Source organism: Mizuhopecten yessoensis, unplaced genomic scaffold (assembly GCF_002113885.1).
Source record: "Mizuhopecten yessoensis strain PY_sf001 unplaced genomic scaffold, ASM211388v2 scaffold917, whole genome shotgun sequence".
In the NCBI taxonomy this organism is placed as follows: domain Eukaryota; kingdom Metazoa; phylum Mollusca; class Bivalvia; order Pectinida; family Pectinidae; genus Mizuhopecten; species Mizuhopecten yessoensis.
The window spans coordinates 58,432-86,073 of record NW_018403786.1 but is presented as its reverse complement, the minus strand read 5'-3'; the positions used below and the strand labels follow the sequence as shown (position 1 = coordinate 86,073).

At 35.0% G+C, this 27,642-nt stretch overlaps 1 protein-coding gene across 1 annotated transcript in view; it reads right to left on the bottom strand.

The window, feature by feature from the left end:
* Positions 1-7,664: 7,664 nt before the first annotated feature.
* The window catches only part of LOC110454420, a 33,645-nt gene continuing 13,667 nt past the window's right edge, over positions 7,665-27,642 (bottom strand). The window contains exons 3-18 of the mRNA XM_021503911.1: positions 22,264-22,479; positions 21,518-21,607; positions 20,615-20,713; positions 19,707-19,805; positions 19,337-19,438; positions 17,119-17,210; positions 16,456-16,798; positions 15,885-16,070; positions 15,351-15,628; positions 13,952-14,673; positions 13,232-13,380; positions 12,481-12,608; positions 11,949-12,034; positions 11,478-11,629; positions 10,090-10,214; positions 7,665-8,962 (exon numbers count right to left, since the gene is read on the bottom strand). Of these exons, the coding sequence (XP_021359586.1) occupies positions 8,866-8,962; positions 10,090-10,214; positions 11,478-11,629; positions 11,949-12,034; positions 12,481-12,608; positions 13,232-13,380; positions 13,952-14,673; positions 15,351-15,628; positions 15,885-16,070; positions 16,456-16,798; positions 17,119-17,210; positions 19,337-19,438; positions 19,707-19,805; positions 20,615-20,713; positions 21,518-21,607; positions 22,264-22,479 (2,964 nt within the window). The 3' untranslated portion in view covers positions 7,665-8,865. The remainder of the gene's footprint in view (positions 8,963-10,089; positions 10,215-11,477; positions 11,630-11,948; positions 12,035-12,480; positions 12,609-13,231; positions 13,381-13,951; positions 14,674-15,350; positions 15,629-15,884; positions 16,071-16,455; positions 16,799-17,118; positions 17,211-19,336; positions 19,439-19,706; positions 19,806-20,614; positions 20,714-21,517; positions 21,608-22,263; positions 22,480-27,642) is intronic.

Here is a 27,642-nt window from a genome sequence, read left to right as displayed (position 1 = left end):
TTTCTTCGGAAAACCGCTCGGGACTTTCCGTGGGTTCTCCTAAAAAGCGTCTTCAACCGACATTAGTGTCTTCAAGTGACAACAAGCGTCGCCAGACAAAATCTATAAAAATAACGAATAAAGTAAGCGATATCAGAAGATATGTTTTTAATATGACTATACACCTCTATACCAAATTTCAATTTGATATTTGAAAAATTGACCGAGTTATGATGAATTAATTTATTCATTTTTACGAGTGATGCCAGAATCTCTTTTGTATTTCAGAAATTTGTTATACAATGCAAAGTACATTTGTAATAGCTGAAAATCTCACACACACTAATCTTGCTTCCACTTTCACGCACAAAAAAAAATATTGATTGTCATTTTACTACATTTTTCAAATGTTTACATCTAATGTCACATTGCATTTGTATAAGGAAAGCAGCAAAGGAAAGGTTAATAAAAAGCAAAAAAAGACACTAGTAAAGGAAAACAGGAGGGAGTAAAGAGCATGTGTTGCCAGCTGCAAATGTCAATATTCTTAAAACAAAGTTCAGCAAATCTAAGATTCAGGAGATATTACTTAACTTTTGCCATTTTTTCCAATCATTTTTAAAATTATTACTGTATTTGTCATCTTTACCTGTTGCATTATATTTTTGGGTTTTCCTTGATTGCCTTTTTACGACCATTTATAGATACATTTGTTTGTAGGCATGCTGAATAAATATATTGTTTCATACTCAAAATAATTGTACTGTCTATTGGTGTTCTTATTCCATATTGATTAAATAGTCCAAAGATAAAAGTCTCCTTATTGTAAGCAAAAGAGATCATTAAAGCATTTAATAAAATCTCAACATTTTGTAACATAACTTGCACCTTATCACATTCCCATAGGGTATGTTCTATTGTTTCAATATCAGTTTTACATGAGTTGCAATAAGAATGAGTTTGTTGTCAAAATGTGTTGATTGATTCTGTATTGAAGCCACTGTAATTTTGAATTTTTGGTTATATGAAAAGGCATTTTAAATATTTTCCTCCATGTTTCATTGTCAAAATTAAAAACGTCATCCCATTTTTTTCTTCCAGTGGATATTGTATTATTTTTACTGAGTAAATAATAAAACCTTTTGTCCCTTTTAGACTGCTGAAAACTATTTCTATATTATTGGTATGAAAGGATAGGTAGGACATGGTAAATCTTGTTTCTGTATATGTTTTCGAATAGCTGAAATAAGTCCTGGGTAATTAAGAAAGTATGAATTGGATTTTTACGATCTGTGTGCGGCGTGGCACGTGTGTGTATTAACCTGTACAGTTAAGATAGCGTCGCCAGACAATATCTTTAAACATTCTTACTAAAGTAAGCGACATCAGATGATTTGTTATTAATAAGACTTTTATTGATATATACTCCACCAAGGTACGGGATGTAATGGACAATAGACAAGTTGAAGGTGTGTGAAAAGTGATTAGTTTATCACAAGCTCCGTCTACTTGGAAAATGAACTCCCACATGGCTCACAATCTAGATGAAAACTAATTATACTATGCAACAAAACTTAAGTTAGCTGTGTCCAATTCCCCCCCCCCCCCCCCCCCCCCCCCCCCCCCCCCCCCCCCCCCCCCCCCCCCCCCCCCCCGAAATATATCTCGATCTCTTCTTTGTCCCCTCTCTTCCCTGCATTTCTTTCTTGTCATATGTATATTTAAGTAGCTCTAACATTGCGTGATATGTATTGTAATCAATTAATTTTTTTCGAAGAGGACTTCAATAAGTTGGCAAAACTTGTGTGCAATTCGTTTGCAACATCTGTTATTTGCAATAAAATATGTTTAAATCAAATCCAAATTTTAGCTAGATATACGATCGGTGGCGTGGCACACGTGTGTGAATAGAACTCCGCAGATCGTGAAGCGTCTTCAGCCTTTACATCTAAGATTAACCTATAAAGTAAGCGACATCAGAAGATGTGTTATTCATATGACTATGATACACCTATGTACCAAACTTCAAGTCGATATTTGAAAAAATGACAAAGAAATGACGATGTGAATTTTTACGATCGGCGGCGTTGCACACATGTGTAAAGAAATCTACAGATCGTGAAGTGTCTTCAAACTATATCTCTAAAATGAATCTAAAAAAGTAATCGACCTCAGACGCTATGTTATTCAAATGACTGTAACACACTTTTATACCAAATTTAAGTTTGATATTTGAAAAAATTGACCGAGTTATCGTGAGGTAAAATGTTACGATGTAAAAGTATGAAGATTTACAGCGTATCACACATGTGTGTACACATATATAAGGACTTCGCATAGCTGAACACGGCCAGTCCGGATTAAATTGCTGTGTAAACACTGATATAACATTTTGTTTGCTTTATTATTTGTTGTTTCCCTCATCAGAATGGATGATTTTTTTTTCAGTTCCATGGATGATTTTTTTTCAGTTACATCCTTTGTAGAAGTTACCAGACCGCTACGGACTCTTTGTCTATAATATATGATCGTGTGACTATATCTATGTAATGTGTTTAAAAACATATAAATACTGATTTTTTATTTGTAGACTTATAAATAAGAATAAAATGAAATAAATAACTTTTAATAAAGCTTAATGCTTAATACCGCCGGGTAGCTCAATCGGTAGAGCGTCCGTCTAGAGTTGGGAGGGTCCCGGGTTCGATCGAACCCCTGTCTGTCTGCTGCATTTTCTCTTTCTCCTGTTACAAAAGAGTCAATAATGGAGTAAAAAGACTAGTTAGAAATGTGGCAGGTTTTAATTGTACAAAGAATTAGGGTCGCCTTCTAGCTTTAGCTTATAGTGGTAGAGCGTCCGACTAGGAACCCCGGTGGAAGCACACTATTCTCTTTCCTGTTACAAATGGTGTCCGTGGCTGTGGTGACAGGGAGTAAGAACTTGAGTTGTGGTGTTCAAGGGCAAACACATTTAAAAAGGGGGAGTAGTGTGGCAGGTTTTAATAGGATTAAGGTCGCCTTCTAGCTTTGAGCTAGAGGGGAAATTCCATTTAGCTCAGTGGTAGAACGAGGGTTCGATCCCCGGTGGAAGCACACTATTCTCTTTCCTGTTACAGAACGGATAAGCAGTGGGGTATGAGTTATTAGATTGAAGGAATGGCTAGTGAGTTATAAGAATCACAAGCGGAGTATCCCGGCTAATATTCCCAGACAACTAGCACTAGAAATATCACCGGCACTATTAAACCTTGTTCAAATATCTTTAGATTCATGCACTGTACCACAACGACTGGCGTGTTTCACACATTGTTCCAGTATTAAAATAAAGGTGATAAGGAAGCTGCTGAAATTTACCATCTTCCTCACTCAACTGCATCACATGTAAATTATTGGATCATACTATTCACAGCAACGTTATGGCTCACATCGAACTCCAGATCATCCTTACTCATTAACAACATGGCTTCTGGGCAAAATAAACAAGTTGATAGACAACAGAAAGTCATACTTATCTGTACCAGCTCTGACAGCGCCCCGTCCTTTCCGGAGTACCCCAGGGGACTGTCGTTGACCCACTTCTGTTTCTAGTCTACATCAATGACACTGTCAGATCATTTTTTTTGCAACATCAATCTGTTTGCTGATGATTGCTGACTCTATACAGAAATTAATTATTTACATGACCGTCGCAAACATGATAATGATCTTTAGACTGAATTGGGAGGGTAAATGGCAGATGGATTTTAACGCTAAACATATTCTGTTATCAACACCTCTAAAAGGAAAAAAACCCATTACGTATAGTAACTCTCTACATAATCAAACACTGGGCAATTTAGATTCTATCAAATATTTAGGGGTCACCCTCACCACAGATCTAAATTTGGATAAACACATTCAGTCCATTACTAACAAAGCCAACAATACTCTAGGATTTCTGAGACGCAACCTGTCATCTTGCAACCGAAAAGCTAAAACCCTAAAATATACAACCTTAGTTAGACCAACCCTAGATTATGCTGGAACACTTATACAACAGACCAGGTCCTGGCTATTGGAAATGCACAGCGCAGGACTGCCAGATATGTGTTTAATGACCAAAGATCTAGAGAGCCTGGTTGTGTATCCAACATGATCGGATCGCTTAACTGGGAGCCAATAGCTCAGAGAAGAACATTACCAAAATCGGACATGTTGGTATCGATTTATCCAACTTTTCAAGTGATAGGAGAACACAAGGAGCCCACAGAATCAACCGAATTAACACCAACAAAAATCTTTATAAATATTCTTTATCCCCAGGACTTTTGTAAATTGTAATTCTCTTCCAAATCCTCTAACACAGGAGCAAAACCTGAATTCTTAATTCATATGTGCCCTTGCTAGTTCAAACTACAAACAGAGTAAGAATGATTAATGGAGCAACGATAGTCTAGTGGTAGGACGCCGGGCTCGTGACCGAAGGGCTGTGGGTTCGAGTCACGGCATGGTGACGTGTTGTATCTTTGAGCAAGATACTTTACTCCGTTTGTTCCTGTCTACTCAGCTGTAAATGAGTACGTGGTTGGGCAGTGCTAGAATTGTTGAATCCTAGCTGTGAGCGCCAAAATGGCAGCACCGTCTGTATGCTCCCTATGGAGTTGAGAAAGATGTTGTCTGATTGCAAAGGCCTTATAACCACGGATACTAATTTGTGACCCGCTTTGAGACGACCTACGAACTAGGTTGTGATAAAGCGGTATATAAAACCTCGAATTATTATTATTATTATACATTAAATAGTAGTCTGACAGCATAACATTTCCCAGTTTTGTTTCATAGACACATCTTCTTCACCATCTGCAATATCTCAAATCTCCGGTGAATAGATAGCTCTTATACTGAAATAAAATATATTTTATAAAAGATTATACTTGATATACATATGACCTACTGTAAATATCTTATATATATAACTGTATAAATTTTTACTTATATGATATAGAAGATAATATAATGTATAAGAGATCTCATAAAGTATAGCAGATATCTCATAAAAAAAATATATGAGATAGCTCAAAGTATATCGCATATCTTATAATAAACATTTTCATATATATCATATAATGAATAAAATATCTTACATATTTATGTAATGAAAACGAAAAAATAAATAAATCTCATATTTATTTATGGAACATCTCAATAAGTATACAAGACATTTTTAATCTTTTATGAAATATCATATATATTGTAAATGATATTTTAATAAAAAAAATATATGATTAAATCAGTATTGTACACATGAATCTATCTTTTAAAATATGAATTTGGTTAGAATGTATGAGCACGAAATTATTACTAACAGAACGTCGCACAAGGATAAGTCAAACACAGCCGTTTCTGTTCAAACAATTTATTAAATCTCATTATGGTTCTTTTCTAATGCTGATTGGCTCTGAAAAAACCGAATAAAGTGAAAAACTAAAAGTTGATGCATGAAAATATACTGTACATAAAGTGTAACAGGGTCGGTTTTATGTGTAACATTTCAAAACAATTAAATCTCGTTTCAAATACAGTAATATCATTATTGAATAAAACTGATGTATTTTACACATAAACAGTGCACAGACATACATAGATAAATGTACAATTATCAACACAATTATAGGCAAGACTAACAATTAAGGCTGTGTCATTTATGAATACATTATGTTATATTAAGAGTGAGCTTTCAAATAACACAGGCCGGTTACACCATCAATTTGATTTGGTTTGGTTTGGTTTGGTTTAGTATTGTTTAACGTCCTAACAACAGCTATGATCATTTAAGGACGGTACATCATCAAAACCACATCACATGACTGTGACTGACGAACTATTGTACCCAGCATTTTATCAACATGAAACCCAAATCACATAAATGCATTGTAGACCAAGTCCCAAAATAATACAAATCATCAAACAATGAAGAATCTTAAAAAAAGGAAAATAGAATAAAAAATAGAAAAGAAATGAATAATAACAAATATGTAAACAAAATAACATTTCCTTCATATATCTTCATCGTCTTCATGTTCAAAATGCTCACACGACACTTTAAAACTTGGCCAACCCCAATCTGTAAACAGAGTATTTCACATTCATGCGTGTCAAAATTAGAAACACATGTATATATAACAGATCGACTCCTTCGATTCATTTTTAAAAAATCCTACTCGACTCGATCTGTTATATATACCCCGATCATTTCTAACGGTTGTGCTAAACATTGGTCCCAAGCTTTTCATCTTCAAGCAAACGCTACAACAGCTGAATCTAGACGACCTTTACCATTTCCTCGTTAAGTATGTTCTTGCTCTACATCTTCATACAACAACGGTCAAGCTGGGCATGTGATAAATGGCGATCTAAATGTTGACCATAATGTAGAGCTACAAGAACCTCTCACGAATGGTTCAATTTTCCGAGTCATCCCTACCATCCATTGGAATGTGAATTTCTAGACACTTGTGGATGCTGTTGAATACTGAAACAGGCAATACGCCAAATACGATATGACGAATTCGATTCGCTTGTAGAGTGAATAAAATCTATCATATCCACCATTGAAAAAGAATAGGCAGCTTAAAATGAAAAGTAAAAACATAAAAACAAGTCTGTTTTGCTTGATTCCGACGTATAACCTAGTGTCTGTGCTAGAAGACAAAGAAACTAAGAATTTGACTCTTAAATTCCCTGCTGGAAAAACAAAACAAAACAATTATACTACGCTTGCCAGATCACAAAGTAAACTCTAGACATATCTATATATATACATTTCTTTTTCGAAAGACGAATACCAGCTAAGCATACTTCTGTACTATAATCTTTACGAATACCAGCTAAGCATACTTCTATACTATAATCTTTACGAATACCAGATAACGACGGATGAGATTAACGACCTCCATGTACCTCGTTTGTACTACACAAAATCCTTTCTTAGCATACTGTATCAGGGTTAGAGTCGTATTGTGACCCTGTGTACTCCATAAGTAGAATGAATGGAATGTTTTTAAAAATTTACAAATATGTGTTGATCAATCTTGAACATCATTTCCACAAGAAAGTTTCTTCTATCAGAATATTCTACTTTTCCACTTCATACAAAAACACACATCATGGCTGTAAACAGTTGATGGTATTTATTTTGGAAAACACGGCAAGTCAAATATGAAATATACTGAGGATGAAAACGCGAGACTGAGTTCCTGGATGATATCATCTTTGCTGAATTCGTCTGCAAGATTTTCCAGGAGACTATTTGCACTCCAATGGGAAAAACTGTGCGGTCTTCTGGTCGATTTATTTCGGTTTCATATGAGGCTTAATTTATTGAAGATTTTATAAGGACTGGCCACAAAATCCTTGCCAACTCCTTAGGCTTCACTTTAAGAAGTGTTTGCTTTAAAAAAGGAAGGAAACTGATGGACCAAGAACACAGTTTGTCCCCCCCCCCCCCCCCCCCCTCCTCCCTGAGCTTAAAATGTATGCATCACAGTCTTCTACCTTCTATACCTTTTACATAATCCGCGTACTTTTATCTTTACTTACAACGTGACCAACATTGACGGCTAACAACTAAGCTGTACTATATGCGTGACGATTTCGATTTTCAGATCTTGAATTTTCCTTTTCTTGATAGTAACAACCCTGCTTACCAATCTTAGGTGTTCAAATGATCGTAATTGATTCGGTATTCACGTGTTTACTCCGAATATTATGAAGACCATTAACAAGTCAATGATCTCCATCATAATCTAATTGAGAAATATTACGTTTCCTTTTGGAAATACGATTATGCTTATTAGTGTGTCTTGTGGTTTTGTTGTCATTACCACGTTTTCCACTTTGAGGACGTGCCATATCTTGGATTGACCTACATGGCGGTCGTTGTCGATGAAGCAGAAGACGTTTGCACTTCCATAACCTCGCAATGTTATTCCCGTATTTGCATGGCGGATGTCGTCGACGAAGCAGTCTCTGTGCAAACTCTTCCTCAGTTCATATCTGTCCTAGTATCATCGATTTTCAGTTGGAAGTACGGGTTTTCCAAACAAATGTATTAACTTGATTTTAGGTGGCAATATTTTCTTTCGATAAAGATAAAATGCTATACAAACAGTTTTAAATTGCTAATATAAAATGTATAATAAAAATATCAGTGTTTAATGGCGTATCATTTGCAGTATTGGAAGCAAAACTTGTCGAGTAATTTGTTATAAATGTACATTTTATGTTACACAAGAAGTAATTCACATTTTTCATTGACAAACCACGTATCGACTCTCATACAAAAGAGAGATCAACTATCGCGGGTATGCATTCTGTGTGGCAGAGTTTGAGATTTAAGGATCCCTGTCCCAATGCACGATGGTTTTTAGTATATACAGTGACCTCTGTTGAACTTCCGGTTGAATATAACTGTAGCACAGTTGAGCCGGGACACTTCTGTTGACCAGGTAGCACTATTGGTAAGCGCGATAGCAAAACAATCGTGTTCGAACCCCGGTCTATCCTCGCTGATTTTTTTCTCTCACTCTGAACAATGTTGATGATTATATTTTGTTTCATCTTTATCGTTTCTCATAAAAATCCCACAAGGTATGGTTTTCTCTTCAGAAATGATTTACCAAAGCTATAGCCCTGCTGACAACAAAAAGATTCGATTTTTAGGCAGTGGTACGGGAGTTCCGAATACCACCGATTGTTGGGTTCTCAAGCCTCAGCATGGTACCTCGAGTTCGTCACTTTACACCCCTTCTACCATATCTATAGTGGATCACAGAAGAAAAGCTGGAATTGCGGTCATATCCGGTTCATCGTATCTCAAAGTGAGTTTACCTTACGTTGTGTAATGTGTTAAGATGTCTTAATGTCCTTTGAGGTCCCATATGACTCCAAAATGTCATGTAGTTCCGCCTTGAATTGTGTGTTCATCTCTGTTTTCATATCAAACCTGAAAGTTAACGATGTATTGATGAAAATATATAATAAATCATCCAAGTTCTGCCGTCATTATGGAATATAAGAAGACAATATATATCTTTAAAAAAATGTGTTATAGCAATTAATGTTGATATCTAAATTGTCAAGGCAACAATGTGTCATGAAAATATATATTGTATAATGCATAAAGATATTCTGACGTTAAACGATGCAATACACTTTATACGCAGTAGGTCTTACTTATTACTGGAGTGTTGCAGACAAGGATCACGTAACACCATATAATCATTTACAGGAGGTTCCCGTGGTCACTATTGAAGTGTAACAACGGGCAACAGATAACAAGGCAAGTTATTACAAGGCAATTCATAGGGTGTTAGGAAAGTATTCTTATACATACTTCTTGCACTCCGCATTCCCGAGGTGTCCTTGTACACCGAATCTGGTTACTCCAGGTGAAATAGTGTAGAAGATATACCACAGACAAACTTTTTCTAAAGTTAAGGTCAAAGGTCAAGTAATAGGTCACAGTGACCTAAATTTTGCATTCTGCACTCTGCCAGCCCAAGATGTCCTTGTACATCAAAACTGGTTACTCCAAGTGAAATAGTATAGTGGATATGCCCCAGACAATCATTTACAAAAGTAAAGGTCAAAGGTCAAGTAATAGGTCACAGTGATCTAATTTTTGCACTCTGCATTCCGCATTCCCAAGATGTCCTTGTACACCAAAAAAGATGTGATCCGGACCAACGTTTCGGACGGACGGAATGCAAACCTAAAGTCCTCCCCGGGAACCGAAGGGGACTAATAAGCNCCCCCCCCCCACACAAGGGAATATTGCATAATTATATGCATTCCATATTTAAGAATGTGCCATCGCTACACTTTTACTAATCCTTTTGGTGCATTTACATTTCGTTTGTTGTGACATGGTTGCAGTCCAGCTTGGTATTGAATGGACAAACGGATGTTGAGCAAACCGATCTTTAACAATAACATGTATAAACTACTTCTTAATTCTAATGTCAATAACATATATTAAACTTAACCACCTTAGAGGCCAGGATGCCCCGAGTACGTGTCCCATTCCCTACAAGCGTGATTGCACTATGGTGCCTTTGTCTCGATACTTACCACTGTTTGGAGGCAACCATAGTCCATTTGATCCCATCTTGCATGTCAAGGGTTATCATAGCATCTAGTAACTTCCGCAATGCTACTATATGGCTTTGAGCTCCATCTCGTCCTTGTAGTAAAACCTAAAACGAAAAACAAACATATCATGTACGTACATTTTATTTTCACCTTAAACTGTGGAGGGCAATAACAATAGTAAGTGGTTTTGTTCTTGTGTATATGAACAAGCTATAGTAGATTTCCTGATGAGTGACATGAGTTATAGGCGTGAAATAATAAAGTGTAAGTGTCTTGACTATTATACCATAGATGTGGTAGGATAGATGATAGTTATAAAGTAGATCTTTACAACATAGACTTAGAAGGTATCGTAAATATATATATCCCATCATGAATTAAACGCAATTATACGGTCCCTGCAGGTAGGGCGTACATTTGTAATAATTGGACCTGCTACCCCCATTGCATGATCATAAGAGGCGACTAAATTTAGGATATTATCTTTTCTATTCTTTCTAAACAACCTTCTTCTTCCTAATGTCTCCCTTGACAATGTCTCACTTTCGGCCTTTAGTTGAGCGTTCGTCCCTGTGAGGAAGGCTTTGGGTTCTGTCCCCTGGCCGAGAAATACCAGAGTCTGTAAAAATGGTAGTTTCTACACCTGCTTAACTCTCAGCAATTTATGAGTGGAACGACTGGTTCGCCCGTTGTCAGTATAATTTGACCGGGTGGAGTGACCTGCTGGGTGTCTTCGGCAGTATGTTTCAGTAAGGTAGAACCATAAAGTCGGCATCAGTTCCACGTTATCACAAGGAGACAAACACGAACATACCGCAGCCTCCCAAAACACACACACATACACTACACGCATGCATCTTGCACACAGAGGAGGCCGTCCTTAAATGACCACAGCTGTTGATAGGACGTTAAACAATACTAAACCTAACCAAACCAAACTAACGTGTCTTGGCAAAAACGTTGTAAATTATAAGTATGTAGACAGCTAGAGTAATGTAACACACACATGGGTGAGTGTACCTCTAACAGATACAGTATGCCAACAATGAATTACACTGAATCATACAGCCGTGTCCTCCTCCTTAGACTCATCGATAATGCCAGGGAACAAAAGTTATAAATCCAAATGGGACTAAACTACTGTTGAAAATATCATAGATATGACAGACTATCAATGTGTTACACATATCCAGACCTACAACATATACTTTGCTTTGTTTAACAGAATATATATGTTGTCTGACTGTTAAAACAGTCGAGACAGAATAGATAATAAGTAAAACACATTTTTGCCATTTTCAATATTTTTTAAATAGAACTAAATTGGACATTATACGGACAGTATTTTAAGAATGTAAAATACATACTTTGAGCATTTTGAATTCATCAGAACCGTTTCCTTTCTTGAGGCGCTCCATGTCCGTTTTCTGGATATCCAGGTGTCCGGCGATGTCTAGGGATGGTTTTAACGCTTGGGCCAGGAGCAGCAGGAACTGGTCTGACATTGGCTTTGGGTAATCTAGAATCAACCACAATGAACGTTTTATGTTTAACGAACTAAATAAATAAATAAATAGATAAATGTCAATAATGATAGCTAAAGGAACAACCTTTTTATTCTTTAATTTACCAATTAAATCTGCATTGTATCTGTGTACAGCAAAGGTCACTCCGATGACTCATTACAGGTCTAACAATATCGACTTTATAACTTGATACGACATTTGCACTATAATCATTATATCTTCAGAGTGACTTCGTAATATAAATAGTAAACTCTGTTTAAAAAAGTGTTTTGAAAAAAACCCCAGAACATCTGGGTATTTGATTTGTTTTACCTCCAGGGTTGATGAGATCGGAGTCCTTGAACGCCATTTGAACCCATTTCCAAAAGTTTGATTTCTGATTGCTATGCTGGTCGAACCTATAAATATGTGAGACTGTGTACATCACGTGATAAGACCAAACATACAATTAAAAAATATCAGCTGCATTTCTTATTAAATGAATTGGCAAAACTAATGTATGTTAACCCTTGCAAATTCGGGAATATTGTGCTGCAACACTTCAAATGAAGTGTTTTCGACTTTCGTGGACTGACAAATTATACATAAAAATAAAATTAAAAAATATATAGATATATCCATTTAACCCGAGAACATAATCTGAGGATTTTTCCATATTTGTTTATGACAGACATGGCATGCGCCTTATTCACTTGTAAGTCGTTTGTTTTCATTGACAGTAAGTATTTTCATTTTTTGGTAACTACGAAGATTTCCTCTTTCTTTATGAGGAAGTATTATCCTTTCCAAACCAACATTTAATTTACATTCTTTACAAAGGAGTATGATTTACAATACTACTTACCATTCTTTCATCTGGAGAGACACGACTGTACAGAGATCACGACGACCTCCTTTGGCTAAAGCGGTGAGTAGGTTCGGCAAACCGAGGTCATCACGTGTCCGGCTTTTTTCTTGCCATTCTTTCATGAACTATAGGAAAATGTTAAGACACACTTATATTTTGTTCGTTCGGTATTAACACAAACAATGATCAAGCGATTAACCGATCGTTATACAAAGATAATAATATGCATTATTGGGATTCTTCTGTAATTATGTTCGGTTTATCAGTATGCGCCAGAACGATAATGCACTTTGATCATCTGCTCTGATCTATCAGTATACGGGTTTACAAGGTTCCGATGTGACACTCTAATCTCACCATTAACGCAGTTCTAGCATGTTAGCCTTATTCAGCAGTGTGATGATAAGCGAGGTTCTGCTATTTATCATTGCAATATATATATATATAAAAAAAAACTGTCATAAAACCATGAGTCGTTACTTCAAAATGTCTGAGTAATATATTCAATGATATTGCCATATGTGCAACGTTTTATGTTTTAACCGTCAATATTTTATAGCTGGTAACGTTTAAGCTGAGTTTATAAAATACATATATATATATATATATTTAGCGATAAATAGTTTTAAATGTCCATGTGACGGTAAAAACATAAATAAAATAAAACACGAAGACTAGTATAATCGGCTAGCGCTTTCGCCCATCTTGGGGCTCTTCAGGCGATGTTCTATATATAGTGGACACATACATGCATGATCTTGTCCTGCTGGGTACCGTTTGAATTCAGGAGCTCTTTCTCTACATCCGGGAAGTTCCAGCCCATCATCACCACGATCTTGTACCATTCATCATCCAGTTCCTTAACCACCGTGTAGAGGAACTCGTCGTTTGTAAAAACTGAAACAAATTTCATAGTTGCAATGGTAACAATTTCAGAAATATAATCTATTACTATATTATACTGCAGCGTCAATCACGAGTGCAAAATGAAACAAACAAAAAAAACCACACGAACCTAGGAGATACCTTAATAAAAGGAAGGATAATATGTTGTTCCAATTTGACCCAAAGCTCATTTAGCTTTGCTCCGATTTTCAAAATTCTTTTCTAATCTTTATTTTCTTCTTTTATCACTTTCTCTCCCCTCTTTTCACTCAAATATTCCAATAATTACATTTTCGCGTCGAATGACAAATTTGATTTAAAACCAAACCAGTATTCATCATTTACACCAAATAATTTCGACAACAATAAACTTTTAAAAGGTGTCGGTTTTTAAAAGGTGTCAGTAAGCTAACCAGGCTTTCGGAAAACTGATCTAGATGTTGGTTATATAAAGGCTACCTCCGATATTTTGCCTTTTGTCTACTATAGGAAACTGTTCCTATGTGGATTAGTGTGTCTTATGTTTGCTATATTTATGAAGGGTTTCTCTACGTGGAATAAAAGGTCTGGTGTTCCACTGTACCTTTTTCAGTTCCCTTTCCGCCCTGATATTTGACTGGTTTCGATACTGCCGTCGCTGGCTTAGCCGGTGCCGGTGCCGGTGCCGGTGCCCTTGGCATTGCCGTACTGACTGGAGGTTTGGCGGGTTTCTTCTCAATGTCGGTAGGCTCCTGTACCTGTATCAATGGTACTGTTGCTGCGGCAGTATCCTTTTCCGATTTATCAAAAGTGATGTGAACATTCGTGAGCAGATTTTCCACAGGTTTTGCAGGACCCTCCGTTTCCAATTGTGCTGCTGTCTTATATACAATTTTGTACTCGAGTATTCGCACATTTCCGGTCTCGTTTTGTACATTGTTCTTCACGCTTGCTGTAAACACCGAAAAATTGCTTCTTTTCGGATGAAACTGAAAAATCATGAAACCATCTTCTGCTCCTTGTGGTCTTAGGTTTTTTGATGCTATAATTTTGTATCTTTGTCTCGTTGGTCCTTTATAACACAGTACATCACCTGGTCTTTGGTCAATGAACCCGTCATTTATCCACTTCTTTTTTGCTTCTTTACTGCATTCTTCTGTATTGCACTCAACCACTGTTTTGAAAGTGTTGTTTTTTTTGTCATGTTTTGTTAAAACTATAAACACAATAGAATATTCTCGATGGGTAGATTTTTGAAATACGAGACCGATTTGTGGTTTTAATGCTACCATTTCTGTTCCTGGTTTAGCCTCCATAATTACTTTCCTGTAAAATAAGGATACATCAATAAAATAAAACTAAAAAGTAAGATATAGATAACTACGTCTACATTAAAAACACCAACAGGAACCAAGGAGAAAACAACATGGAAGTCACGTAAAAGATCCGAAGAGAAAAAGATAACAATCAAGCAATATTCCAACATTTTATAATAAAACAAAACATCACTTTAAAACTTGAGGCGCATCAAAACATAATGAAAAACAACAGGAACAATATGGATAAACGGGACAAAATAAACATAAATAAAAGAGGCGAACCATGTCACGGGAATGCATCATATGATAAGGAGATAGCGTCACCAAGGAAGTGTGTGTTCAATATCTACCCCAATCGTCCGACCTTGTTCTGAAAGATTGACCACATCCTTTGGGGACATTTTTGTTGTGATTTGCCCTCACAGCATCCAAAGTCATCTGATGAATTATGCATTTTCTCTTTGTTTTTGTTTTTCATAAACTTTGTCGGTATAATAAATAATTGATGGTCCAGAAAGAGATTCATTCACCGTCAACGATTATTTTTAACTACCGGAAACTGTCTACTACCGGATCAATATTATTAACTGGATTATGTTTCCATTACAAATTTTTGAACAGGACAGAACAAATAACATCATAACAACGACCATTAAATTGATATTGCCTTTTTAACATACTTACATGGCACCGTCGCTGATGTCTAACTCAACTCCGTCTGGTGTAACACTAAGAGGGTCATCTCGGACACTCCAGCCCATATCGGTGACAGAGGCTACTTCTGTAACGTCAGCAGAAACTAATTTGAGGTTTTTACCACCATTTGGAGGAGGAAGACGAAGCTGAATAGGAATCTTTGGGTTTTCACGATTCTCTGCTTTTAAGCTACTGAATGACGTCATTGATACGATGTCTTTCATCCCGTCTGACCCCAACACGCTGGGATTCGGAATTGATATTGTCTGTTGGTAAACCATAAAAGGAAAGTAGTACGTTTTGATAATAAAAATGTTTAATTTAAAAAGACTGCATATAATTGCGGAACAGGACCCCCGTGGTTGTTCTCTGTTTATATTGGCAAAAAAAAAAAGTTTAAACATTGATAGTAAAAGTATTATCATTCTTATGTTATTGTCTGCAATTAATGTTCTTATTCTTCAACGAATATTTTACACTTCTGTTATCAAAACAATTAGAACAGAAGAAATTTTTCCATACCTGTAGCACTAATTTCACGTCTTTGGAAAAGGTATTTGCTTGTACAGTGACTCCGACATTAGGGTTTATCTTAGAGGTAAACGTCCCTCCCTCAACTGGTATCTTAAAGAGGTCGGTCTGGGGTCTACACACCAGGATAAAAGAACTGAACTGGGATATGTCCACTACCGCCACGGCATAGGGAGTCTATGAAAGATAACCACGTGGTAAAGTTAAGTAGGATAGTTCTAGGCATGAAAAGATAGCATCAAATTATTATGGCATTATTATTCACTTGATCCTCAAACTGGTTTAATATAATATATTATCATATAATGGAATGTCATAATCATAATCATTGCTTATCTTAACTGTTCAGAATAGTACTTCAAAGTATTCGTTAGTGGTACTGAAAGTCAAAAGAATAAAAACACAGTTGGCATGTGTTCAAACATATATGAAATACCGTGAAAGGTAATGTGTTAGTACGGCAAAGATGAGGATACATAGTAAAAGGAAAACAAGATATAGTCTATTCAAACAAAAATCTTTTTTCAGATTAGTATCGAATAACAGCTGTTTATTTACTTACATCAGTTTCAACTTTATTGAGCGACGCTGTTGAGAACACGTGTCCCTTATCTGTCCTGAGTACTATTTCCTCCTTGGCGTTTGGGCCTGAGTATATTGGCACCGTGAGTCTAACCGGAGTTGGTTTTCCTGTCCTCCCTAGCCTATACTGGAAAGCATCACTGCATACATCTTCGCTGTTCTCAAATCCAAATCCCAAGTCACTCTCGTCTGTTGTCTGACGTCGACACATCAGCGAGAACTTGTCGTCTGCTGGTCCTGTACTGTAGTCGATCGTGAGGCCGAGTTTCCAACATTCTGTTATGCCACCACCTTGTACTTCAACCGTTTGCATCGTCATCTCTCTGTTAATAGCACGTGATCAATCAAACACATATGTTTCGCAAAAAGACAAGGAAATACGCAGTGACGATGTACATCCAAGTTAATATATATCGAGAGCAATAACGAGCTTCCCAAATGAGGTGCTCAGACAACAAGACGTTAAATACAGAACAGTAATTGTTAACACAAATCACCTGCATATACACTGCTTTATGACTACCAGAAGCCTTTTTACATGTTACCTTGAGTACTTGTTAATCCTAGGTACTTGTCCTTGTCTGTGACCTCCAGAAGACTACATACATGTGATATTAAGTACTATTTCATCTGTTAAACTTACCCTGGTCTGTAACCTCCTGAAGACTGTACAGCTGTAGACAAGAGTGCATGTATTTCTTTGGATCGACACAGCGCTATCGGGGTTCTGTTGTTCTAAAATAAAGGAATACAAGTTAATCTAACAATATGAAAATACTTTTAACAGTTTAATATATTCATGTATTAGATAAATGTCAGTGCTCATACATCCAAACAGACACGTTTCCACACTTTTTAACATCTGTAAACATTTGATGTAAACATACACAGTAACTTAGAGTCGATAGAGAAAAAATCGAGGAAACACCGACACAAAAGGAAAAACAGCATGACCCAATGAAGAAAACCAGAACCGAGGAGACATCAACACAAAAGGAATGACCTCGTGACCCCAAAAGAAAGTAGTTGAAATAGATGTTCCTGAAGGGGAACTTTCTACTGCACCACACGTGTGAGCCTGTCAACATAAGAGACGTGTGTTTGTCACCAACAATCTAAGACAAAATAAACATGTTTTGATCGTGACATACTCTCAATACACATCGATGGAAAACACGTCATTAACGCATAAAAGTGCCGAGTGTTAATTAATATAATATAATAAAGCTTGGTGATGCCTACATCTTCCACTGGCAAAGTAATAATAGGAGTTGCATCCTCTTCATCAAAGACGATAGATTCGTTGTCATCTGGGTAAATCTGTAATTCTTTGGACGGACGATAGTATACATACTGTAGGTCTGCCATATTACACGGGTTATTTTCTCCTCTGAATCTGGTATGTAAACTCTGTGTCCAGTTTAGTGTAACTTCAGTTTATCTATATTAACAGTAACCTGGTGTAAGTAGCGACCTATACACATCTACAGTTCTAGGATACAAAACTGTTGTACTAACACATATCTGATTAATATTTAATTTTTTTCATGTATCGCTACACTAGAACTTTATATTTCTAAATATAGCCATCTCTTGTATTGAAATCAATGACTGAGGAAATTCGATTTTCTGTCCCACATTGAGGAAATATGCACTGTGGTAAATCACTTGCATTGTTTCACTACATATGTTTATGCGGTGAAAAGTTAACCAGTAACATGATGTATACTGACTCTATGAAGAGCTGATTAAAAATGCATTAGAAATAAGTACACAATGGAATTTCCTCATCAAATATGTTTTCATTGTTTTTCAATGATGGCATTCGGTGGTTTTATGGGAATTACTGTTTGTGGAAATACAGCAAGACAACAATTGTTTTGCCACGTTTGGAAACACTTTTGATTTTATTCTTTTAACCTTACCCTCCTTCACAATATAGGTCCGTGACTTTAGTAGTAATGATATACATGGGTGATGCTATTTTTAGCTCCCGTTTTCAATATTGATTTATAAATATCGAATTATCTCCAAACACTATTTTTGTTTACAAGGTACCCGTTACTGTATGACGTTAGTGAGACTTTGTGCAGAGTAATATGATAACGTGTTAAATTGTTAAATTATTCTATATATGTAGCTGAAACTTGTAAGTGAGATAAATTAAGATGGAATGACATTCATGCACATCATTTCATTACTTCTGTACATACAAAAAAGTGCATTTAACCATTTACCTACCTATGAACCACTTGTTATTATAGGATTCCGCATATGTAGCATAGATAAAATAGATAAAAACTGACTACAGTCTGAAGTGTAACACATACAAGATGGAGAGAATCAAGTAATGTGAACAATTTACTACCATCAATAATGTAAAAGACTTCAAAGATCGTTTACATTTCCCTTCATATCAATTTTCATGTTTACCCACACAGAATTTATGGAAAAATTGTAAAAAAAAAAGGAAAGGAAAGGAAAAAGTCTTAAACATCGCTTTCATTGCGAGTAAATAATGTAATCTTTCTCTGCTCTTAAGTTTGATATATTCCTTTCAAATGAGTTACCAAGAATATGCCATGTAGTTATTTCAAAAAAGAATACACTTACTATTCAACCACCATCATCATGCATCCGATATTATATCCAGTCAACTATTAGAAGTCGCATTATATCATATTTGCATTTACTTTGTACTGGCTTGCTATAAAATTATTAACTCAAAATGTTAAAACTGGAACTGTTACATTTAAATTTTGAACTATTTGAGTTAACAAAAAAAAAATCCGATATGGGAATACTAAAATATCATATCTGATGGATGCATTTAAATAAATTGACATTTTCTGAAGGCTTACTTTGTCTTTGATTTGAACACTTGCTCCACTAAACACGAGAAGTTCCACAGTAGCCACATAGTTTTTGGCAACAGCAAAGTGCAAGGCCGTCTGTCCAGTTTTCTGAAAGGAAACAGTACCATTTTTAAAGTTTATCTCTTTTGTTTAAAGACGTACTTCATAATCTTTAACTTTCATAACCAAAATCCGAATAAATAGCCATCTCACAAATAATATCGAACTACTTTCCTGGCCACTGTGTGTTGAATTAATATATACAGGTATATATAACTTTATCAATCGATGGAACTCAATTGGAACACTAAAAATAAAACAATAAAATAAAACAATGAAATAAAATAATAACATAAATAAATGAATTATCCCTCACCTCTTCCGGTAAATCAAAGTGTGCTCCATTGACTATCAGCAACTCGGCAATGTCTGCGTAATCTTTCTTCGCCACGTAGTGGAGGGCAGAATGCCCCATCTGTTCTTAGCAAAATACATACAAGAGATAATAATTTTCAAGCATGATTATACCGAATTGGGACAAAACCGTTATTTTAACTCAAAATCAATGAAACTAGGGCTTAAAAAGGAAATATTTCCATCGAGTCATTGGAAAACGACTAGAAAATAAGACATGTTCTAGGATGTAGGTGTTTTCTGCTTCATCATGGACAATGTACGTCAAATCTACGTAATGTCATGCCTTCAAAGTTGGAACAAAGATAGTGATAACAAGCCAACACAGCACACTAATCAAATACATTTGTGTACATAAAGCTGCATTTCTCATAACTCTGTAAAGTTCACATACAACTGTTCCTATACTCAAGTTAAATAAAATAACTGGCGTCATGAATGCATGTGATTTTTGTCTATAAATGGTACAACACAATACATCACCAGCATACACGCAGGCATACACACATAGGGAGATATTAGCCAGATGGCATAGGACTAGTAGTTAGCCCCTGATAAGGCAGCTCCTGCGAATTCCTCAAAAAAATAATATCCTAATTGTATTAATTGTATATCTATGTACTGTAAAGAGCGCTTTAGAGTGGCTTATGTTAGCTAGCTAGAAATGTTGTATATGTTATAAATACCAATTACTTTCTTTACAGTCTGTGATATTAGTCCACTTCCGGCCTTTTGTAAAGTTATTATCAAAGAGGCCATATAACACCTGCGCAACTACAAGATTCAGGAGGAGATGATTTGTATTGAGGGACGAATACGTTTTATGTTATTATTGACGTGACATGTATTGTAAAAGGTAATTTAACTTACGTTATCAATTCTGTTGACTGGACAATTTCTTTGAAGTAATAAAATCACATCATTTTTGTTACCGACATTTGCACAAAGATGAAGTAGTGTTTTTCCAGACTAAAAATTAAAAAAAAAATCATATAATCTGTCAACAAGGTCATTTTCAGTTTTTTCGATTCCAACAGATATTCATCAATATAAGCTTAAATGAAATATAAATATTACTTCACTGGAGTACAATACAAAGAGAATGCCTTTTTTTTCCTGGTGATATCAGTTATATATTTACACTGACTTGATGGATACTCTATGGGAAAAGTAAGTATCCCACGAGTTTTGTCATTCATCAAATAGAAAGTTTTTATTACATACTTATTAATAAATACGTTTTTTTTGTATATGCGATACGATACAATTTCTCTAACCCATATCAGCCCTCGCCGTATCACACCCCAAAACCCGTATCACCCTCTCCGCATCAGCCCGCAAAACCCGTATCACACCCCTTTTGGAAATGTTTCGTTTTTTCAATATTTCAAAAGAAAAATAGATCATAGGATAGTAGATAATTCCGTATTTTATTAGTAAGTATGTACTAAACAGAATAATAATACCTTTTTTCCATATTACACACAGTATCAACACTCGACCAATATCAGACCTCAGGCCTTCGGTCCTCGGGCTGATATTGGTGTCTCGGTTGATATTGGGTGTGATAGAAGAAAGACATGTATCATTCTCTATACATTCATGCTATGTGAAAGCATTATTGATATCCTATATAAATGTAGGGTTTATTTTCATCCCCTTCCTATATAACAAACAATATACTATTGTTTTTACGCATATCTAATTAACATCAGTTTTCTTTTAAAAAAGAAAAGAAAAAAGAGACAAAACACAATCTATGCAATAACTTACGTCATCGACGAAATTGAGGTTCAGGTTTTGCCATTCTTCCAGTATGGAGACGAACGTGTTGGTATCACACTTTCTCGCAGCAGTGAGAAGCTGAAACATCAAAACTAATTCTGTGCATAAGTCGTATTAGTTCTATAGATGCATGGTATAACAACGTTATGGCGTAATTTAACTGAATACTTTCATTTCATTATTCATAGTAAGATCAATTTGAAAAAATACCACTAAAGATTTAAGGGGTTTTTCATTTTTAAGTTTGTGGAATAGGGAAATTTTGCCGAGGGTTTAAGCCTATTTACTAAACCAGATGTAACAATTTTCCTATTTAGCATACCGATTGATGACTGACTCATTCTTTCTCCCATCTCTTGCATGCAGACTGGGAAATAATCAACAATGACATCGCGAATGCTACAGGAAATATGGAAGGTTTTCTATATGCTGTTCACAGTTCAATATTAAACATATTTGAAAAAGCATGATGTTTAAACAGAAAGATGTTTAAAAGACTATTGTTTAAAAAAAAATCTAATTCGCGTGCGGCGATGCCAGGTTCCGACTCTGTTTGGCTGTCCTTCCACTGGCCAAAATATCATTTTAATGACGTCACTTATCATATCAAATATATTTATCCCACATGGTTATTTAGTTTTAGGCGGGAACGCTTCGTTATATGAACAATATAACAACAACAATACTTCAACAATTTACACAGCAGAAAAAAATTGCAATGCACACACACTCACTTTTTTCTTCACTCCATTTAACATGGGATTATATTCCTCAATCAGTGGTTCTGGACTCTCCACAGAGGCAGGAAGTGTTGCCAAGGATCCGGTTTCCATGTTGATACCACTGACAGACACAATCGACTTCCGGGTGTCAAACGACTGTTTCGACGATGACGTCGATTGTCGTGACACTGGGGACGGTTGCTTCGTCGTCATTTTGTTAGAATTGTGCTGGAAAAAAAGTAAAAAATTATATTTAGATTGAAAAGGAATTACATCGGGTTCTCTCAAGTCAGCTGTTTTATTATGTAATAACAATGAAATCGACTATGACGTAATAATCGTTATGTAACGCTAATTAAAGAATTACAACAAAATAGCATGTCTTTAATGTATAAAATGGGAATACTTGAAAAAACACTCTTTTGATAAGGTCTAGTATGAAGATATACATGAAACATGTACTGATGATATTTATAATATATCCCGTGTTCCTCTGATGTAAGGATAACGATATAAAAATTCGGGGTAGATAACAACAATTATGAAGTCACTCTGTATTCTTGATACCCAATTTTCACTAGAAAGTGAAAGAAATGAAGCACCAATTTGATCAGATAGTGACCTTGAAAGTAGGTCAATGTCATTTTTATTTGAAAACTTTGTTTTGCTCTATCATATGTTATTGCACCATACGACATTCGATTTATTTGTGGTAATTAAGAACAAAAGAATGAAAAATTAACGTATAAAGTATTCTAAAATATATGTAGAATACAGCGAAAAGGGAAAGGTGCCTGTAAAATCCTTTATCACGCTTAATACATTAATAACTTTTGCCTACAACAAAGTTTTGAAACTTTAACTTATATTTCATGTAAATTATGCCAGAATTAAGTCAAGCTACATAGCTATGGTCAACCACCTTTCCATGTAAAATATTCACGAAAAATATGAAATAATCAAGCACGTTTTTTAAAAGATCGTTTACCGATGTAGAAAGCCAAGTCAAATAAACACTTTACTGTAACATATGACCATTTTATTAATTTAGGACTCATCAGCTGTTCTTAATGTCAAAAGAATGAAATACAGCGATTTTGCATTAATTGATATCGAAGCTTAAGCAAATAACGAAAGAGATTATGATCAATCAGTTAAGTTTACACGAAACATGAACACCCAAATTACACGAGGTTTATTGTCGATTCAGACAGGACACTACCCCGTCAAATCTGATAGGATCAGTGTGTCACTGTCTACCTTAAACACGATCACATCGTTCACTGAAGACATTTACCACTGACCGTGTAATATCAATCCATACAACGGACTGAACTATTGTGTTTGTGATATCTAGTTGAATTGCTGGCAGTTCAAAAAGGTCCGTTATTCATTCAGTACAGAGGTATTCATGTTTTATGTGTGTTGTTTATGTTACCATCGGGTTTACAATTTAAGGACCCCTGTCCTTCTACAGACATACGTCTGGATATTAAAAATACAATAACTTGAAACCATATATTGATTTGTTATACATGTATCTCGGTCAGTGGTAATTTTACTGATAAGGCCCCATTGCAATTTTTTACACCAAGAACACTGTTGTTGATATTTGGTAAATTATTTGTCATCACTTTTTCATAAAAGTGACACAAACTATTGTTTTCCATCAGACAAGATTTGTCGAAGCTATAGTCATGAAAGGAAAAAGTTTCAAACGCATTGTTCCTTTTTTTGTAGTGACACATGTATTCTTAAGCATCGAACTGATTTCAGGTTTGTCCATATTCAATGTGAGTGCGAAGGTAGTTTGCAATATGTTCAGTTTGTCTTAAAGTCGGCTATGAGCTCAAATCACAACCGTTCGTTTGTAAAGGCGTTCGTGAGGCGTGAATATGATATCACTTTAGTTTTACCGCTGTGGTGTCCATATCAATTATTAGTGCAGGTATATCAGTGATGTCTATACATGTATATGTTAAGTACATTCAACCGTCGCCTCATGACATATATCACAATTATAGGTTATCAAAGATTTGTCATATTCATATATTCAAGCGTACGTATGCGAATGTAAAGATAACAATGTAATCTCTCACACCTTCACAAATACACAATGGAGATTAAGTTTTTGTATTTTGTATTTGATAAATGAAATATTAGAATCAATTTCGATTATTGCCTTCCGTATTACTTTTTTTGCTTGAAATAAATATTTATATTTCAGAGCTTTTTCCATATTCAATAATGACAAAATTCAGAATTCATTCGTATTAACACACTATCTAATTTGTTATAGCTTTTCTGTCTAAAGTATCATGTACGTATTACAAAAACTTAGTGGGTGTAGACCATGCTTCGTCTCCCGTCAGTCAGATATGAAATGAAACTAAGCGATATATCATCATTGTTCTTTTAAATATCACATGTAAGTCATATTTAGCATGTATTGAACATTCGAACCAGTTGTACGAAATTAAATGTAGTAATACACTTTGTAAAATGATTGAAACAAAAATTCAAAATTGTTCAGTGATTCATCGATGCTAATATTAGTTTAATTTAATTTTTGTAAGTTTGTTTTCTATACTTTTACTAGAAAATTTGTTTTTCCTGTTATTTGTATGCAAGATATTTTGTTTGGATATGGTTTTCCACTCGTGTTAGATAATTGCTGAATTCATTGACAATTGCTTAACACAAGAAATACGGCTGCAGCACTGGCTGCCTTTGTGAACCTCAAGGACAATATATACCCCAGCGTCAAACACAGACAAAATACGTCACAAGGTCACCATACAAAATGTATAACAAAATACGTCACAAGGTCACCATACAAAATGTATAACAAAATACGTCACAAGATCACCATACAAAATGTATAACAAAATACGTCACAAGGTCACCATACAAAATGTATAACAAAATACGTCACAAGGTCACCATACAAAATGTATAACAGCTTTTTTGAAGGACAAAAATATCGCAGTTTCGACAAACAGGGACAAAATATAAGACAGTGTCATTTTACAAGGACAAAATTAAATATAGCATCTTCAAAAATGGACCAAATGTAAGACAGCAACATCATACAAGGCCAAACGATATCATCATCATCATCATCATCATCATCATCACAAAAAGACAAAATATTTCACAGCGTCACCATAAAACGACAGACAATATATCACAGCTGCAACAAACAAGGACAAAATATATCAAATCGTCAGCATACAAGATTTCATCATGAAAAGAACGGAACACCGTCAGCATATGGGGACATACTATCTTAAAGTATCAACACGCAAAGACAAACTATATCACGTCTACGACACTCAATGACAGAATTATATCACACCGTCAGCACAATGAAAAAATATTACCACAGCGTTACAACACAAGGACAAAATCTGACATCAAACTTGATATGAAAATACTAAACTTAAAAGGTCTTTTAGGACGCTATGGACACACTAAGAATAACATCTGTTTCTTGCACTGCATAATGTAGATGAAATGGTTCATCAAAATATATCAGAATCAGAGAAATGTTTACTAAAATCTGGTGAATCAATTTATCTACAAAGTACCAATACGTAATCTAAACATGTCAAATTGACACATAATGCAATCCCCTACTTACTTGCTTGCTTCACAGGTACATTCCAATGTATGCGACTTCAAACAATAAACTCTAAATGTAGAGACATCAAAGAATTATTGATACAGATTGGTCATCAGCGACAGTCGTCTGCTAATGTCAACTATAGGGTTACAAAATGGTTGAAATACAAAATAAACGAAGCAATACGCATGGTCTAATGCATTTGATTATAGTACTCGATGCCACTTGACTTGAATTAGACTTTACGTGGCCTGCATGTAATCAGATATAAGTTAATACGCCAACAAAAGACCTTTGTTTTAAACCGGTTTGGTGTCAGTGGGAGATTTTATATTCTATTACACTAATCAGCGAGCTGTAAAGAGCTTTGATACGATTTTAAAATCCGCATTGCAATACCATACCGTAAAATAACCGAACAAGTCTTGAGCGTCATATACTAGATAGTATGGAGTACGGTAACTGTTTACCTCTAATTATAATGGTGTGGAGTTTATTTATGAAGGCATTAAGAAAACAATGAAAAGAAGAATTAAATTCCCAATCCATTGTCACTCATTGAATTTACATCATACAATGAATTAAACAAGGGAGTTTTGGTTATACTTTGTTTTTGTGCAGTGTTATTTTGACATTCGTGTGAAAAATATTGATTTGCGCCGTGTTGAACTTTCGGATTTGATATTTGATGTGCATTATGTTACCCGGACAGTTCGCTGACGTGTTAAATTCGCGGATTCATCGTATTGGACAAATCGCAAAAAATTGTCTGAATATAGTATGTAAAACAATATACACGAAATAGATATTATTGTATAAGGTACATGTATTGATAAATTCAATATCCATATACACAGTATACAATACTGTGGGCGGAATGCTTAACAATGTATAGTGTAATTGGATATATAAATTCTGTATTACAACATAATACATCAAAACTAACATTGTATACAATATATCAAACAGTGCATACAATGAAAATGACTACGGTAACATAAAATTAAATAATGTTTATATTATATAACAATGTTTAAAGTATATATATTAATTTATACAATATGAGTAACAATGTTAGCAGAAGACATAATCCTGTATAGAAACCTCTTTGTATACAGTACATACATCAATTCATATATCGTCTATAACAATGTAAACAGTGTATATAACGATGTAAACAGTGTATGTAACGATGTAAACAGTGTATGTAACGATGTAAACAGTGTATATAACGATGTAAACAATGTATATAACGATGTAAACAGTATATATAACGATGTAAACAGTGCATATAACGATGTAAACAGTGTATATAACGTTGTAAACAGTATATATAACGATGTAAACAGTGTATATAACGTTGTAAACAGTATATATAACGATGTAAACAGTGTATATACCGATGTAAACAGTATATATAACGATGTAAACAGTGCATATAACGATGTAAACAGTGTATATAACGTTGTAAACAGTATATATAACGATGTAAACAGTGTATATACCGATGTAAACAGTATATATAACGATGTAAACAGTGTATATACCGATGTAAACAGTATATATAACGATGTAAACAGTGTATATACCGATGTAAACAGTATATATAACGATGTAAACAGTGTATATAACTAAGTAAACAGTGTATATAACGATGTAAACAGTGTATATAACGTTGTAAACAGTATATATAACGATGTAAACAGTGCATATAACTATGTAAACAGTGTATATAACGATGTAAACAGTGTATATAACTATGTATA